This window comes from Pipistrellus hanaki, assembly GCF_964339955.1.
Source record: "Pipistrellus hanaki genome assembly, chromosome: 10".
In the NCBI taxonomy this organism is placed as follows: Eukaryota; Metazoa; Chordata; class Mammalia; order Chiroptera; family Vespertilionidae; genus Pipistrellus; species Pipistrellus hanaki.
In genome coordinates, this window is record NC_140512.1 from 21,368,352 (window position 1) to 21,386,166 (window position 17,815).

The 17,815-nt window shown below is 31.7% G+C and overlaps 1 protein-coding gene across 2 annotated transcripts in view; it reads right to left on the reverse strand.

Moving 5' to 3' along the window:
• Positions 1 to 1,454: 1,454 nt before the first annotated feature.
• HGF (hepatocyte growth factor) overlaps positions 1,455 to 17,815 on the reverse strand; it is a 60,759-nt gene continuing 44,398 nt past the window's right edge. For both annotated transcript variants that reach the window (XM_084896631.1, XM_084896630.1), the window contains 8 exons: positions 17,105 to 17,238; positions 12,612 to 12,650; positions 11,220 to 11,316; positions 9,303 to 9,377; positions 8,293 to 8,439; positions 7,846 to 7,952; positions 7,579 to 7,724; positions 1,455 to 4,262 (listed from right to left, as the gene is read on the reverse strand). In XM_084896631.1, coding sequence (XP_084752757.1) covers positions 4,086 to 4,262; positions 7,579 to 7,724; positions 7,846 to 7,952; positions 8,293 to 8,439; positions 9,303 to 9,377; positions 11,220 to 11,316; positions 12,612 to 12,650; positions 17,105 to 17,238 — 922 coding nt within the window. In that variant the 3' untranslated portion in view covers positions 1,455 to 4,085. The remainder of the gene's footprint in view (positions 4,263 to 7,578; positions 7,725 to 7,845; positions 7,953 to 8,292; positions 8,440 to 9,302; positions 9,378 to 11,219; positions 11,317 to 12,611; positions 12,651 to 17,104; positions 17,239 to 17,815) is intronic.

The window sequence follows — 17,815 nt, forward strand, 5'->3', positions numbered from 1 at the left end:
CCAAGTTTTATTTATCAAATTCCAGATATTTACACTGCTTGAGAATCTGTTCAATGCTATCTATTAAAGAAACTAACACCAGAAATTAATAAGTGCATATATTCTGCTTGCATTAAAATCATGAAGAAGATCAGATATTTTATTGTGGACTCTAGAAACAGATCCATTAATCATGACATAATTATTTACAGCATAAAAAATAGAGCAACCCTTTTGGGAAGAGACAGAATAGCATAACTTGAAATAACCAGTGGTGTTACTGAGCTCTTTTTGGTTTGATCAATTGATAATTAGTCCTTTCAAATTTGCTTGCAATTTGAATTAAATGAACCCATTCGGTTCATATTTATTCTGAGTTTAATACCTATTTTGAAGATATACTCCAAATTAATTAATTGAATTATCTATGATTATCTTTGTAATAAAGAGTGATATAGTAAAGACATGTAGTTGATCATTCATGATAATATTATATATATATATATATATATATATATATTAGCAAATTATATCATAGCGCCATTCTAGCAAATATGAAGGATGACATTATTTCACAGTGGAAGAAATTGAAGTGCACAGAAATTAATGGTTTAATAAAGGCTACTGTTATTGCCGTGGATATATATTGGAATAAAATAATAACTTTTATCTTAAGTTCTATAAACAGGTTATATGACATTTCTTTTTTTTTAATTTATCTTTATTATTGAAAATATTTATTTATTTATTTATTTTATTGTTTAAAGTATTACATATAGTAGTACATATATCTCCTTTTTCCCCCCATTGAACTTCCCCCAGCTTCCCCCACTTCCTGTCGCATGCCCTCATCCCACCTCCCCAGTGTCTTATGTCCTTTGCTTATGCATACAAGTGCTTTGGTTGATTCCCTCCCCCCCCTCACCCCCTACCCCGCAACACTTCCCAGCCTTTCTGCTGTAATTTGACAGTCTGTTCGGTGCTTTACTGCCTCTGTATCTATCTTTTTGTTCATCAGGTTATAGTGTTACAGATGTGCCCTTTTATTTGCATGTTATTAAAATGATTGTCATTTATTGCATTAAGCACTACAGCAGATTCAAATATGTTCATATACTAGAATATCATTATAATAAGAGAAGGGAAGCATTTTGGTAAAATATTTTATTATCATTAAGAATAATATTAATATAATCATGGTTATAAAAATAACAACTTTATTAACTACAGACACTTCATATATGTCATAACCACAGTGTTCCCTTTTTGGGTAAGCATCCTGCTATACCACTGAATAGGCAGCTTATCAATTTCCTATTTACACACAACATAAACAGTCATAACATCCACAGTATTCCATTTTCAGTTTCTAAAAGACAGAAACTTTTGTGCAAATGGAAGTTATCTACTTAAAATTACACTGTCAAGATTATATAAGGCCCAGAGTTTTAATGGATAGAATAATTTCTTTTTTTGTATTAGTAAATTCAGACCTTAGTTGAACTTTAAAAGATAACCTATTTTGGAGCTTTGTTGTGAAAAGTAATTTGTTCACACTATGTCTTTTTACTCAAGTTATTTTTTTATCAAATGAGTTTGTCTATAAATATGAGATATAATTATTTGAAAGTAGTCAATTTTGAACCTTAGTAAATCATCACTTTAATGTTTTTTTTAGTATTAGCGTTTATTAAAATTATTTACAGCATGATCCCTACATTGCAAAACCAGTATTTCTTTAAAAACATGTTTTGAAGCAACAAGAAAATGCCTGACAGCAATTTTTAACTTCTTGACAGTGTTTCTTTTCTTCAAGAGAATGTTGTGGCTATAACATCCACTTTGTACAGTACCATTGGTACCAACAAGAAATATTCACAGGAATAAGTGAAATACAATTTTGCTATCACATACCATTATTGTTATTTTTCTTGCTTTCCAGTGTCTCACATTTCCCACAGTTTGAAACACTGAGATAGCAAGCAAGAGCCTGTTGATACTAGAGATTGATTCAATAGAAACCATTTTACTGAGGACCTGCCCACAGCACATAGGTAAAAGTCATTACATAGTTTACAATAAAATTAAAGAAGCATACAAAAGGATTATCATCCCTTCTGCACAGCAGAGGCATTATGACACACATTTTAATTTTACATTACTATTCCTGGTAGACATCAGAAAATGTCCATAATTATAACAATACATGACCATTATTCAAACAGCCAAAACAAAAATAGCAATGAAAACTTCTCATTTGAAAGATAGTTTGGTCCGTGACTCACAATGAAATGGATTTTGGGATAAATTGGATTTTTCATGTTTGTAGTTTATTAAGAAAAGAATGCCCAGGTAATAGTATCCTTCACTAGATAAAAATATATGATTATACCCTGTTCTACCACCTAAAATAGCACAGATTTTGTTCATCTTGCTTTTATTGTCAATTCCTCCCATTTCCCTCTATTACAAAGAAAACTTCCCAAAGGGAGAACTTCTTTGTGCCCCATTCTGATGGTTTATTGGTGGTTCTGTTTTTACCCTTTAATAAAATCCTTGGCCTTAATAAACATCATTCAAGAGAAACTTGTTGGAGAAGTGTGGACGCTGGATTTGAATCATTCAAATCATTATTTTTAAAGATCTTCTATAAGAAAAAATTTTGTGAAAATTCAGAACCTATCCTATTACTCTTTTTCTTATTTATTGACAATAAATGATATTCAGCTCATCACAACAAATACAGTAATATGATAATTCAGTTATTATCATACAGAATATAAAATTTGAATGACTATTGAATTTGAATGACTATTCCCCATGGTGTTAGGAAATATCTATGTAAGATGAAGTTAAGATCACATAAAGCTATCTTGATAAAATAGCCCATTTAGCAGATTCAATTTTTTAAAAAATTGAATACAAGGAGTTTGGACAAGTCATTTTTTTCCTTTTATTTTACATTCTTCCTTTACTTGAGTAAAGTTTTATTAGGCTAAAAACTTCCAGGTAGAAAAAAAAAGGATTTCAATTTTTTTCTTCAATATATACTTTAATGAATAATTTGAAAAGGGGTTATTTGCAAATCTTTGGAGACATGAAAAATTTCCCCTGAAATAATGTTTAAAAATACTTTTAAACTTCAATTGCATATTCATCTAAGATTTTAAAAAATACTATAGGAAAATAAATCTAAAAATATCTTACATAAAAAAGTGGCCCTAAATTTGGAAGAAAGGAATGACACTAACACACCTATCACTCTCTTCCCTTTAAGAATTAGAAACTACATAAAATAACGAGGATGATAAATATATGTAGCCACCTAGATTAGGTGTTATTTAACTTTGTTATTTAACACACCTTCAATGCCAACCCTCGAGGTCATCTGCAGATTGCATATCAGGATGAGCTTGTCATTTCTATTTTGCACCTTTTTTTAATATTTTTATTGGTCTTTATGTTTGTTTGTTTGTTTTTCTTAAGGAAAATCTATAAGTACTCTTTCAGAATATTTAAGGGTTACACTAGATAACACCACAATTTGAAACTCTAGGGCACCCAGGGTTGTCTATATGGGTACAAGTTCTTATGAAAAGTATGTGTACTAGTATTACAGGATACACAGTAAGGAGGAACAAATGAAATATAATGTATGGCATATGAAAGATAATATAACTTACATTGAGTTACAATTTTTTAAAAAACAAGATATAAATTATTTTTGTGAGGTTAAAATAATTTTAACTTATGGTGCATTCATTCTTAAGAAACTAACCTTGGAAAGCAGTGTAGAGAGATTAATTGATTTTCCCGTGAAGTCTTTTATCATCCAGCAATGATACCTTTGCATTTTTTTAATCCATTCAAGTATCTTCAGGAGATATGTTACTGCACTTTCATGTACCTTAGTTCACTTCAACATTTACAAAATAACACTCACAAACAAAACAACAGAAAACACTCATAAATATTATTGAGTATCTAACAAACATGACACTCAAGTGTCTTAGGATTGTTTTAAGTGACATTTTAATTCCATGTTCTCTGAATCCTCATGTAAAGGGGAGTTGTATTGATGGAAACTTCAGGCACAGTTACATTAGCTATGACGGTGGTACCTTATATGTTAATATAACTTTATGTATCCATTTGGCATAATATGCTACTCGGACAAAAATGCCAGGACGATTTGCAATGGCACATCCACGACCAGGAACAATGACACCAAGAACCATTCTCATTTTATGTTGTTCACAAACAAGCGGACCACCATAATCCCCCTAGGAAGAAGACATGTGACAATGACAACAACAAAGTATTATTTTAGAAATAAAAATGATTCATTAACATTTTCTATATAGATTTGTATCTCAAAGGTACATATATACAAAAAAGAGAATAACTGTAATTTAAATAAAATTACAGTTTTATTTAAATAAAAGGTACATATATACAAAAAAGAGAATAACTGTAAGTTAAATAAAATTTATTAACTCAAACTTCTATTGAGTTAATAACTAAGTAAGACTGAGATAAGTACAAAAGTTCCAAGTGTCCTATAATGTGTAGTATTCATTTGAGGATGACATATTTTCCATCTTTGAAAGTGGATTTTGTCTCTTTTGAATGCATACTAACACATAGCCACTGGTAGCTATTTGAGAAGGTAGATTTTATATTGTTTTACTTTCTTCTGATATTTAAAATATGTTCAATACAGAATATTTGGAAAATGTTGATAAATGAAAATACCAAAAAAAACCCACCTGTAATTATACATGTTTAATGATTAAATTGCATTAAATTTTATTTATAAAGCTTTTTTTTCCTTCCTCCAATCCTGTCTCTAAAATGATATTAACAAGTGAAACAAAAACATGTAATTGAAAAAAATAATTTTATTTACTGTTTAGATAATGCTTTTCCAGGCATAAAAAAAAGAATGTTTTTGTACTTACTATTGGCATTAGTAGTTATACATAATTATGTTTATATTTTATACCCCTCCTTATGGAAGGCAACCTGTGATTTTATGGCATTTTTGTATGGTAACCCTTTTAAATCATCAAATATAGATATGTGATAGATAGATGAATAGATTTTTTGTGTATATTTTTATAGTCACATATATGGGGTAGAGCAAAAGTAGGCTTACAGTTGTTTGTACGGAAAATAATACAATAATGAATATATAAGATTACAAGAATAAACACTGTATTTTGCATACTCATAACTGTAAACCTACTTTTGCCCCCACCCTATATTTACACATATTGTTGTATATAATCATTATAAATGTTCTTCATCACCTTCATGAACTATGTAGCTTCCTACAATTGTGATAAATGACTTTTTGGCATCCTGGTATGAAGAAGAGTATTTGAAAATATCTTAATTCTCTCACAACAGTGATGTGATGAGATAGAACTAAACTATTGCTACATTTAGTTCTGTGATACAGATGGAAATAAGAGAGCTATCAGCATTCTATGATGGGAAAAATCAAAGTAAGGGTGAAGTAGAATATAAAACAGTAAAAATATAGTCTATTCTATGAGACTTCATATAAATCATGCCACATAAGTTAATACATTTGATTTTAAAATAAAATCACCAGTAAACTATGTTATCGTCAAAGCAATTTACATCTGGTAACTTTTACTAAATGTGATGCTACAAATATTTGGGAGATTTCTTTTTTAAGTGTTTAGATTTCAGTGGTTTCGTTGATTTATTGCCCTGTTTTAAAAAAATATTCTAGAGGACAAATCTATTTTTGAGAAGTGGTAGGATCAACTTGAAGTCAAATCTTGTCCCTATAATAAAAATAACAAATATGTGATAATACGATGAAAACTCCCATGCTAAAGTTAGGAATCTAAGAATGCATAGATGATAAACCTGATTGCAGGTTATTCCTGAGGAACAGTTGCCAATGCATTTTTAGTAATGGCAGTAGGAAAAGCGCATCGCTTCTTAAATGATAGCAAAGATTGGGTCTAGCTCAAACTTCATGCTCACAGGGCTCGCTCTTGTGGGGAGGAGGGGAGAAGGGAAAAGGGGGGCAGGGAGGGAGGGAGGGAGAATTCCTTTCTCCCTGTTCTTTCCATTTGTTATAACGAACACAGTAATACTGACTTACTGGAAAACAGGGAATTTAAAGTGGTTATAAATACATAATCTGTTTCTAACCATATCATTTTAAGCAATTTTAAAATATCCTTAACTAAGTAAATGCTTTCTTTTCAGGAATAAGTCTGAGCAATGTATTTAACACATGCATTTCTATACATATTAATGCTCCCTACTTAGGCCATTTCCTACATGTCAAAAGACATTTCACTAATACTGAACTCATTCTATGCTTCGCTACACATAATATTCTACAATTCCACAGCTCCCAGGCTTGAGAAGTGCGTCTCTTACATTCAAAAATACATCTAAAGTAACAGTTTAACAGCTTGTCTATGTAACACAGGGATAGGAACACTGCCAAGTTGAAAGAACAGTTGCCTAACAAATTATAATGTCCAAGCTCTTACAGTCATAGACTTTGACCTTTTGGTTTTTAAAATAGAATTTGTTAACACACATACACACACACACACACACACACACACACACACACACACACACACCCTGACTTAATGGAAAACAGATTTAAAAGTTAAAAACTAAGGTATTTCTTTTTTAAAAAATTATGTTTTTTATTGATTTCAGAGAGAGGGACAGGGAGAGACAAAAACATAAATGATGAGAGAGAATCATTGATCAGCTGCCTCCTGCAAGCCCCCTACTAGGGAGTGAGCCTGCAAACCCGGGCATGTGCCATGACTGGGAATTGAACTGTGACCGCCTGGTTCATAGGTGGACTCTCAACCACTGAGCCACACTGGTTGGGTTAGACAGATATTTCTTTTTTTTTTCTTTTAAATATATTTTATTGATTTTTTTACAGAGAGGAGGAGAGAGGGATAGAGAGCTAGAAACGTCGATGAGAGAGAAACATCGACCAGCTGCCACTTGCACACCCCCTACTGGGGATGTGCCCGCAACCAATGTACATGCCCTTGACCGGAATCGAACCTGGGACCTTTCAGTCCGCAGACCGATGCTCTACCGCTGAGCCAAACCGGTTTCGGCGACAGATATTTCTTAATAAAATTATTAATATGGTCCATTTGGGGAGAATTTGGGAAGATTAGATAAATTTAGAAAGACATTAGAACAATTAAAGCTATTATATCAAACTCCTATTGTATGTTTTTCATTAGAACAGCTTCTTTTAGTTTAATAAACTGGCTCTGTCAGTTTATTGGGGCTTTTTGTTTGGGGTTTGGGTTTTTGTGTGTGTGTGTGTGTGTTGTTTTTAGAGACAAATGCCATCATAGTTTACTGCTAATGAAACATGGATTGTATCACTGTTTAGTTCAAATAAAAAGTACAAAGATAATACCGGGTTATCTTTCCCAATTCCTCTCTCTTGGAACATGTTGGTGTACAATGATTTTTGTTTGAAAAATATAGACAAAAAAATAAACATGAGAAACTATGCTACTAATCACTTATGCCTTATTTAAAAAGCTCCCTTTTTACCTCGCATGGTCCCGCAGCAATATTTTCAGCTCCGGCACATATTTCAGATTCATTCAGAGTCACCTTCCCTTGATGGTACTGGCTGCACTTCTCATTCCCCATAATAAAGAGATGTGCTACTCGTAACAGACCATCAAAGTTGATCGCTAGAGTGGTGGAAAAAAAAATGTACAGATAATGAGCACAAAGTAAGGTGAGAAAAGTAAGAAACAAATAAAAATTTTTAAATAAAATAAGTATGGTATTGCCTTATGAAAAATAACTTACATCCAGTGTAGCCCCAGCCATAAACACTGCAAGTGGTTTTTTCAGGAATTATGCATCCATAATTAGGTAAATCAATTGTACTAACAAAATTATCCAGGACAGCAGGTCTGAAAAGACAAAATATAATGGTAGCATTCTTGATTGGATTCAGTACAAATTAACAGATTGAAATGTAGTTTAAATATTTAATATGATATTTAGAGAGAATAAAAAGTCATGTTTCTTAACAAAGAAAAGAGAAAAAGGGAATGTTTAATATATAATTTAGAAATCTGTAGTAGATGGTAGGTAAATTAGTTATACACACATATATATGTTCATATATAGTACACGACTTACATTTTTTATAACAAATCTACATAAGAGCGGACGAATAGCCACATAGTGGAAAGAGCTTTAACAATTTCAGTCTAGGTTAAAAATGCAAATCCTCCTGTAGAAACTAACCTAGCAAGCTTTAGTAATACCAGATCTGATCCTTCTGGCCCGTATACCACCTGGGAAACATTGAGGACCTGTTTGCGCTTCTCATCTCCTCTCCCATGGACATCGTGAATTCCAAGCCAAACTTCATAGTCTTTCAAGTCTCTGTTTCTAAGTAAAAAAAACAAGAAAGGGTAAAATATAATTTTAAATTGTGTAAGATTATTCATATATATTATTTTAGCTTATAAGTGCAGAAAAAATCACCTAAATGTAAAATCTCTCAAAATAAAATAAAGAGCAACATATTTATTATGCAAAGTTCTGATGGCTAAAAGTACGTATAAAAAATAGCTTATAAACTGATGAACATCTAAATGGCCGTTTCAAAAATTTTGATTATGTTTTGCTAGAGAGAAAAATTTTTTTCAGGCAATTTTACTACAAAGTTTCCTTTTACTTCAGCTGTGTGTATGTTTGGTTTCTTACTGGGGGTTGAAATTTATATTAACAAAATCGGAGTGACCTTGATGAGAATCAGGAAGTTAGCTTACAAATGCTGTCTCCTGTCTTTTCCTTAGATTAAGTTTCATTGGAAATTAGCCCCAGAATGATTTGGAGGCTCTCTCTCCACAAGAAAGCAGAAATGAGGATCGGGAGAAAGTTTTTGATAATTCACTAAATTCAATAATAAGAAGAAACAAAATCAGAAAAAGAATTTCTATCTAGAAATATAGAATGCAAGATGTTGTAATTAAATTATTTGCATAATTCTAGCAATTTCCCACTCAAATTAGAGTAATGCCAATTGTGGGAAAAGGTGAATAAAAGCAGTACCCAGTAAGTAAATATAATTAAGTCAAAGAAAGTTTTGCTAGCCAAATCTTAAAAAATAAAAAATAAAAAATAGTGTCCTCACCCCATGCTGGTAAATCTCCGTTAAATAAATACGCATACTAAGTCTAAAAGCTAAGTGGAAGCCATGCATATTTTTAACTGCTCAAAACAAATAATTGGTTTCAGAAACACTTTACCGAGAAGGGAAACACTGCCTTGCGGTAAGAATCCAACTTTCCTTTATCAATGATCCTCCGCAGATATGTTTATTTCTACAAGAAAGAGGAAAGAGAAACAAGTAACATCTGTGCAAGGTTGGCTGCCAATTAACTCAAAATCTATGGCTATATTTGTTAAAAATAAATGCATTTGAGAGAAAAATGTAGAAATTAACCCAACTTGAATCAAATGGGTAATCCTTTTATCAGAAAGAGATGTTTGGTAACTGCAGTGTTAGCATTTTTTTTTTCATAACGTGATTACAATTTTATGAAATCAACTTTATTTTTGTATTTGGAACCCTGTCACTACATACCAAGATCCATTCCTTATGAGAGAAAGTATGTGCTACACATATAGGATAATTATAAAAATATGAACCATAAAAACAACATAATTTCTTCAGTGTTTAATTATGAAAAATGCAAATTTAAGTTTTTATTTAAACTAAAAGACATGTGATGGCAGCAATATGCAAAATTTGGACACTATTTCCTTTATTCATTACTATTATTTAGCTCTGATATATTAACTTAAAATACAATCGAGTTTGAATACATTTGTTTGTTCAGTTTAAGACCAGCAACATATCATTAAAACAAGTTTGCAAGACATGTCATCTGGAAAATTTTAAGATATTTGTGGAGAATAACAAATACTAGTACATTTATTTTGGTGATATCCAAAATCTGTAAGTCCATTGTTTTTGGCAGAGAAATTTTTTAAAAGTACAACTTTTCACAACTTACATTTCCAAAGTGTACAGATGTTCAGTGCTTGTGAGAATAATAGCAAAAGATTCCCAGATTAAGACCATGGTTATTTATGGCCTGTACCACACAGGAGGATAAGAGTATATATCGCGTTTTAATTTCTGTTCCTCTCAGTATGTGTTTTGGAAGAATAACTAAACAGCTGTTGTTTCTACTAGAGAACTTGGATTTAAAAGAAAAATATTTTCCCCTAAAAGTTTATAGTAATCTGATCTAATGAAAAACAGTTTTATCTACTTCTCCACAGAAACTTCCAAAGGGGTATCCTTATATATTGTATTGGTAATAATAAATTCATATGTACATATCTCTTTTTTATGGAATTATGAGATTTGCAAAGAATAACTAATTATTTTAGAGATGTAGATTTTTGAAAGATTTTCTATAATAAATAGAATGAAACAGTCTCCATAAGTTTTGGAGCCTTCATTAAATCTTCATCTACAATTAGCTTTAAAATTCCGGTAGGTTTCACAACTCTATTTCAGTACTACACACCTAGGACAGCTACCCTACAATTATCATCACACATATTTATAAAAGTTGTCATTTATTGCTCAAAAGGAAGGCATACTGAAAGAGAACTTTAGACCATCTTCTACCTGGTATATATCAAAGGATTCTGTTTGCTAAGAATTGGCTTATTCATACAAGAACTTCGATTTCAAGTTGTCTCTATTCTACTTTAGTATCACTGTGACTTAATTGTAGTAAAATATGTACTTTCTTTCTCTACTCTAGGAGGCTATAGTTAAAGGAACAGAGAGGGTTTCCCAAAACAAGATATATTTCAGTTAGTATTTGAAGAATGAGAAGGATTTTTCCAATCACAAAATATGGAGGGAGAAAGCTACAACATGTAGTGGGAAGAACAGCACAAAGGCTTGGAGGGGAAATGTAAGGTGCCTTAAAAACAATAGAAAACGTAGTTAAAATTCAGGTTCATTGTTAAGTGATGAGGCTCTGGTAAAGATGGTTATTGACAAAAATATTTTAACATTCTGATTACCATATGGTATAATATATGTAGTATACAGAAAGTTTTAAGATCATATTTTAATGATGGGAATGCATCTTCTGCGAATAAGCCAAATACATATGATTTGTATCATTAATAATTACCTGTATTTCAAACTAACCATCCATCCTACATTTGTTCGTGTTGGAATTCCATTTACAACTCGTAATTGTTTTGTTTTGGCACAAGATATTACGGGATCTAAAGAGAGAACCAAACATAACTTCTATATATGATTTATATACATAAATGGCTTTAATTTTAAAAATGAATGTTGATATTATTGTAGGAGTCCTCCTTCCCCCATTTGCCCACCTTCACTCTCCCCTGTCTCCGCCTTCCTTGGCCCTTACAAATGCGGTATGCACATATATTCTTTAGCTGTTTCCTTCACTTTTTTAATCCAGTCACTCTCACCCCACTCCCCTTAACATTTTAACTAAACATTTTTTAATACTGTGGTGCTCGGCAAAGGTACCTAGGCAAATGTAACCACCACAATTCTGTAAGAAGAACATTTGATGGTGAAAATGTTTTATGGCTACAGTGCCAAATTAGGCCCAAAATGTTTGCAATCCTCATCATAGATGAGTAACAAAGAAAAACTAATCAACTCAAGGTCAACAGCATTGCCATGAGAGCAACAGTGGCCTTCCTCACCCAGCACTAAGAAAGTAGAGTTCTCCATGTCTATATTTCCCCCACCAATCTCAACATAAAATTTATGTCATTTATGGTGGTAATTTCTAAATGCCAACAAAAACCAATAGCCTGAACGAGACAAACAAACATAAATATATTGGGTTTATTATTTCTGAAATAGTAAAGTCAGAATGCATAGCAATTTTAAAATAACTTATCAATATTCTAATTATTGATATTGTATCCAAATGACATAACCACTACATTCAAATCATTATATCCAAATGACAATATAGAATCCTCTGAGGTAAACTTTTTCCTGACCCTCCTCTTTATTCCTTGCCTTATCCTAGCAAAAATTAAAAATCAGTGGCTCTCAACAGATTTTCTTAAATTGGAAATTAACCGAACCTCTCAGGCTATGTCATCTTTGGCCTAGTAGAGCATGCAAAGAGCTTTAAAAATAGAGCGGGATAGAGATGCTGCATAATTTCCCAACCTTTTGATTTTATTCCTTCTGATTTTTGCATCTTTATTAACTTAAAAAGAGGGTAAAGGTCCATACATACATTTTGGCCAGAATTATAAGAAATATAAATGCTTTTTCAAGATTAAATATAACTTCTTATAATGTCTGATAACAGAATTGAATTTTGATATTTAGTATGCAGTTACCTTTGTATCCCCCTACATATGCACATCAAAAAAAAAAAAAGTAAAAATAGACCAACTTATTTTTATAATGGAAGTTAATATAGTGATAAGGTATTTTCCTATGAAGAAAGTAATGGTTCATTTCTGACACATAGAGACACAAATATACAAAATATACAAATATACAAAATATTACTTACGGTCTAAGTTGACTATTGTAGGTGTGGTATCACCTTCACCTGTAAAAATAAGTATGTACATATATACATAATTCATACATACATATTTATGTAATATAAAACCAAAGCTATATACTGAGATTGAAAATCCACAAATTGGATAATTTACTAAAATTATTGACATTTTATTCAAAGACAAAATGTAATAGTACCCTTTTGAGTAGTTATGTATCATTTTTACTGGACAATAGGGAAGGTGTGTGCCTACTGGTAGGGGGTGATGTGGAGAAAGCCCTGTTTTATGACTGTGGAGGGTGTCTACTGGCATCAAGAAGCTGCCTCACTACCAAGATCCCCAACTCTGCACACAGGGACCATTTCATTTAATAGCACTAATACTTATTATTGCTTGCTTGTGCCATTCATGTCGATACATTATGTTTTTATTGTCACATGGCCTGTTTATATTTTTTCTGAAAATTATTTTTAAAAAATACATTTGAGGATAATTGAAACTTCAAATGCTTCAGAAAACCTTAAGAATTCCAGAAGGTAGAAATCTACATCATCAATGGGGAAAGAAAACAAAACCAATATAACTTTTTTTTCTTAGAATATTTCAAAATTAATTTTTCCAGATGATAGTAAAAAATGTGGGGAAAAGAGAACACTAGAAACTGGAAATTAATTCTAACTAAAACTTCATAACTTACTCCTTTTTCATAACTTCCTTACTGAGGCTTAATTGTTACAAAGAGATGCTAGGATTTGAGAGAACTTTGTAACAAATGAGGCACAATTCATTTCCTGGAGTTTAATGTCTGACTGTTCAGAATTGATGGCATAGAGTTTAGTCAAGTGCTGTTTAGACACAGATTGTTGTTAATCCCTGAAAATGCTCTGAGCTCAAATAAACCGACAACAAGAGAATAATGGCATACGGATTCCTCTGTAATAGATGCAAATTTGATTGTTATTTATAGAGAATCTCAAGGGTTTTTACTGAAGCTCATTTACCAGGTCTAAGAAATTTAAATGAATAAAGGTAAATTTCATTATTTGCTTTCCCTTTAGCTTATCCTGAGGGAGGGTTTTGTCTTAGAGTCATTCGAGGTCAAGGTTTTAGTTTATAGTACAAATAAGGATTGAGGCTGACTGTGGGTCATTAAAACATCAAGGACATTGGTTTTTCCACTCAAGTCAAGTACTTAAAAATTCTAAAATAAAAAAAACTATATTTTTATTTCTTATTTTGTCCTGCCAAGAAAGACTATTTATTCTATCCTTAATTGCATATCAAGTTTTCTAAGTATCAAGCTAATAGAACAACACAGTATTTAGTTAATTATTGTACCTTACTAAAATATTTAAAATTTAAAAATATATACACATAGTAAATTGTGGGCTTTAATAATAATTAATTAATATCATTGATGTTAATATAAATTAATCATTGATAATATATACATATATATAGTTTAATGTAAGCAAATATTTCTCCCATATTAGAATTAGCTAAAATACAACTTAAAGTCAGATTTCTGGAGATTCTGAGATGAAGGCTAGATTGTGAATTTTTAAAAAGCATTCCAGTTTCTTCTGCTGTACACTTTGAGCAAAATCTTGAAAAACTGCTCTCTAGGCCTTTTCTATTTTACCATCAAATACTATTTTCAATTTTCCTCTTTTACTTCTTTCCAACTATCTCCACCATAGTATTCAAATATGAAAAAAAAATATATATGTATTGATTCAACTTATATTTTGAAGAAGGAAAACATGTCAATGATAAAAGTTGTATTTACGTGTTGTGTGTTTCTATGGCCTCAGATTCAAACTATAAGCTGTTATTGAAAACAAATAAGACCTATTAACATATTCTTAAATTTTATGAGTCAGGTTCAAAACTTTATGAGCATCACATATTTCTCCAGGCAGATATCGATGCTCCCATTCTCATTTATTTTAATATGAAATATATTTATTAAATAATTATATTTGCAATTATTTACATAAATGTCTCATTTCTACACTGAAAACTATATAAAGTTAAGAAACATTGTTTATATTGTTGTATATCTAGAGTGTTATATAGGGCTTTGCACACAATAGTAACTCAATTTTAAATTGTTAAAAATGAATAAGTAAATACATACTTAATTGTAATAACTTGCCCAAGGCACTTATAGTGATAGGGTTGGAATTCTTACCCAGAGGTCCGAGATAAAGCTCTAAATCACTATTCTCTAGTTGTTAAAAACTAATATCGATATTTTTTTCTAAGCTATATTGTGTTTGTGTACAGATAAATGTCTAAACATTTCTCCAGTCTTATTTTTGCATATTTGATGTTAAAAATATATGTTAGGTATAATTTTGTAAGGTAATAAAACTTTTACATGTTTTGTACCACAATTGTATAGTACAAAAATGATTTATATAGTCTCTGCAGTTAAATAAATAAGACCTCAAATCTTCTGAAGATAAATTTTATTAGCCTTTCAACAGTGGTAAAATGTAAATAAATCCTGGCTATAAATATTAGTTAGAAAGATGACAGTGTAAAAATATTTATTAAAATTAATGTTTAGAATAAATTGAAATAAAAATGAGTTATCTGCAATAGCATTTAATCAAATACTAGCAATACCTTGAAGTCTTTCAATAGCACATGACAACTTTTAGTTTTAAAATGTTAGTTGGAAATATGTTTTTAAAACTTTTAAATTATGAGAGCCCTGTAATCCAAAGCACAGTTCCCTGAGATTCTATGGGAACATTTTACTCTATGTGCTAAAACTAAGCTACCGGGATTTTTAAATATCTGGAATTCTGTAGGAAAAGCATTAGAAGATGTTTTAAAAGCCAGATCATTGGTTTTTTTCCTTCTTCCTAGATCAGTGGTCAGCAAACTCATTAGTCAACTGAGCCAATTATCAACAGTACAACAACTGAAATTTCTTTTGAGAGCCAACTTTTTTAAACTTAAACTTCTTCTAACGCCACTTCTTCAAAATAGACTCACCCAGTCCATGGTATTTTTGGAAGAGCCACACTCAATGGGCCAAAGAGCCACATGTGGCTCTCAAACCACAGTTTGCCAACCAAGACTTTAGATCATTGGATAGTATACTATCTTTTATCAGTCTTTTTTTTAAATATGTTTTTATTGATTACAAAGAGGAAGGGTGAGGGTGAGAGAGCAAGAAACATTAATGAGAGCGAATCATTGATTGGCTGCCTCCTCCATGCCCCCTACTAAGGAGTGAGCCCACAATCCAGGCATATGCCCTGGCCAGGAATTGAACCTGTGACCCGGTTCATAGGTCAATGCTCAACCACTGAGCCATGCTGGTTGGACATCCTTATTCTTAATCACAAAAATTTTCCTTGAGGTAAAAGTAATATTTAGAAAAATTAATTCCTTTAGCTATTTTTTTAATCTGTATGTCAAAGAAGTACTAAGTTTGTTTGCTTGTTTGTTTTAGCCTTAAAACTTGAAAGACATCTTCTGTAAAAGAACATTTTCAGGACCTACAAAAACTCTAATGTGTGAAAAACAGAACACCAGAGAAACGCTATTTAATTTTGAGGATTCATTTTCTTTATTTTTCTCCTGAGTTATCTCTTTCTTACTGATATATAGGAGCTCTTTTATGTGAAGTATAGCAGACATATACGGTATTTTACATGTATTTTTTACTTTATGCATTAATACTCTTTTAACAAAATTCTCTTGGGCTCAGAGAGCAGATGGAATGCTCCAGACTTCTTAGTCTTGGGCTAAATAACTGAGAAGAGAGAGGCACCACTACCTCAAGTCTCTCCCTGGGATGGTTAGTGGGGTGGGCCTTTACTGAAAGCTCTGCTACATTCAAAGGCTGAACAGATAGTACTGGTGATGAGAATGAGGCGTTCTTCCTAGAGCAGTCATATTAGAGCCATGACCAATGATTATTTCCGAATTAAATTTTAGAATCTTCTAAGGAAGGAAAATCTTCTTTTAAAAGGTGAGCAGAATGCCCTGGTTGCCATAGCTTAGTAGTTGAGCATCGACCTAAGAACCAGCAGGTCATGGTTCGATTCCTGATTGGGATGCATGCCCAGTTCTCAGTGTGGGGTTGGCAGGAAGCAGCCAATAAATGATTCTCTCATATCATTTGATGTTTCTATCTCTCTCTCCCTCTCCTTTCCATATATATGTGTGTGTGTGTGTGTGTATATATATATATATATATATATATATATATATATACATATATACACACACACACACACACACACACACACACACACACATATATATATATACTTAAAGTTCAGCAGAATGTCTCCTTGTCTAGATGAAAGAGGAAGAAAGTGTGTGTGTGTGTGTGTGTGTAGTACATTCTCATTAAGGGATCAAATGCATCCCTCCTATATTATTATTTTCACCTCTTATTAAGATACCAATTTAGAGAAGATGCAGCATATTTAAAATATTTCACCTGAAAAAGATCATTAAATATACTTACAACGAGAAATAGGGCAGTAATCCCAAGGAATGAGAGGATTTCCTGTGTAACACCAGGGGCCATGGGCATCATCATCAGGATTCCGACAGTAATTCTTATTTAGCTTGCTAGCATCTGGTTCCCAGAAGATATGCCTGCATAAACAAACACTCTGAACATCACAAGATGCTCATTTTTGTCCAAGAAAAGCAAAATGTCAACAAGAAGATTAAACCCTAGCACATAACTTTCATTATAGATATGGCACAAACTTCAACTGATATGAATTTTGATTATTTTGTTTGATATTTATTTTGTTGTTTCTACAGTTTGGAAGCATGTTCTCTAGCTCAGGAATATGGAATAGGGCTGCATAATTAGCATAGTTAAATTGTGAAAGATTTTATGACTTTTTTCCTACTTAATAATTGGAGTGGTAAGGCAACAGTATACCTGTGCATGGAAATGGAGAAACATTGGCAAAAAAAAAGAGCAGACAACAAAGAACGTCAGTATTATAAAATAACTAGAAAACATAATCCATTGCAAAGTATGTTTTTGTTTCAGTGATATATGAAGCATCTCTTGCAAAATAACTATTCCAAAATACAAGAAGAAACATTGAAAAATTAATAATAAATGATAAAATATCATTGGTCATAGAGTTACAAAATGTGACTTCTTGACAGATAACTGAGAAATACTTTGACTTTTGATATTTTACATCTTCAC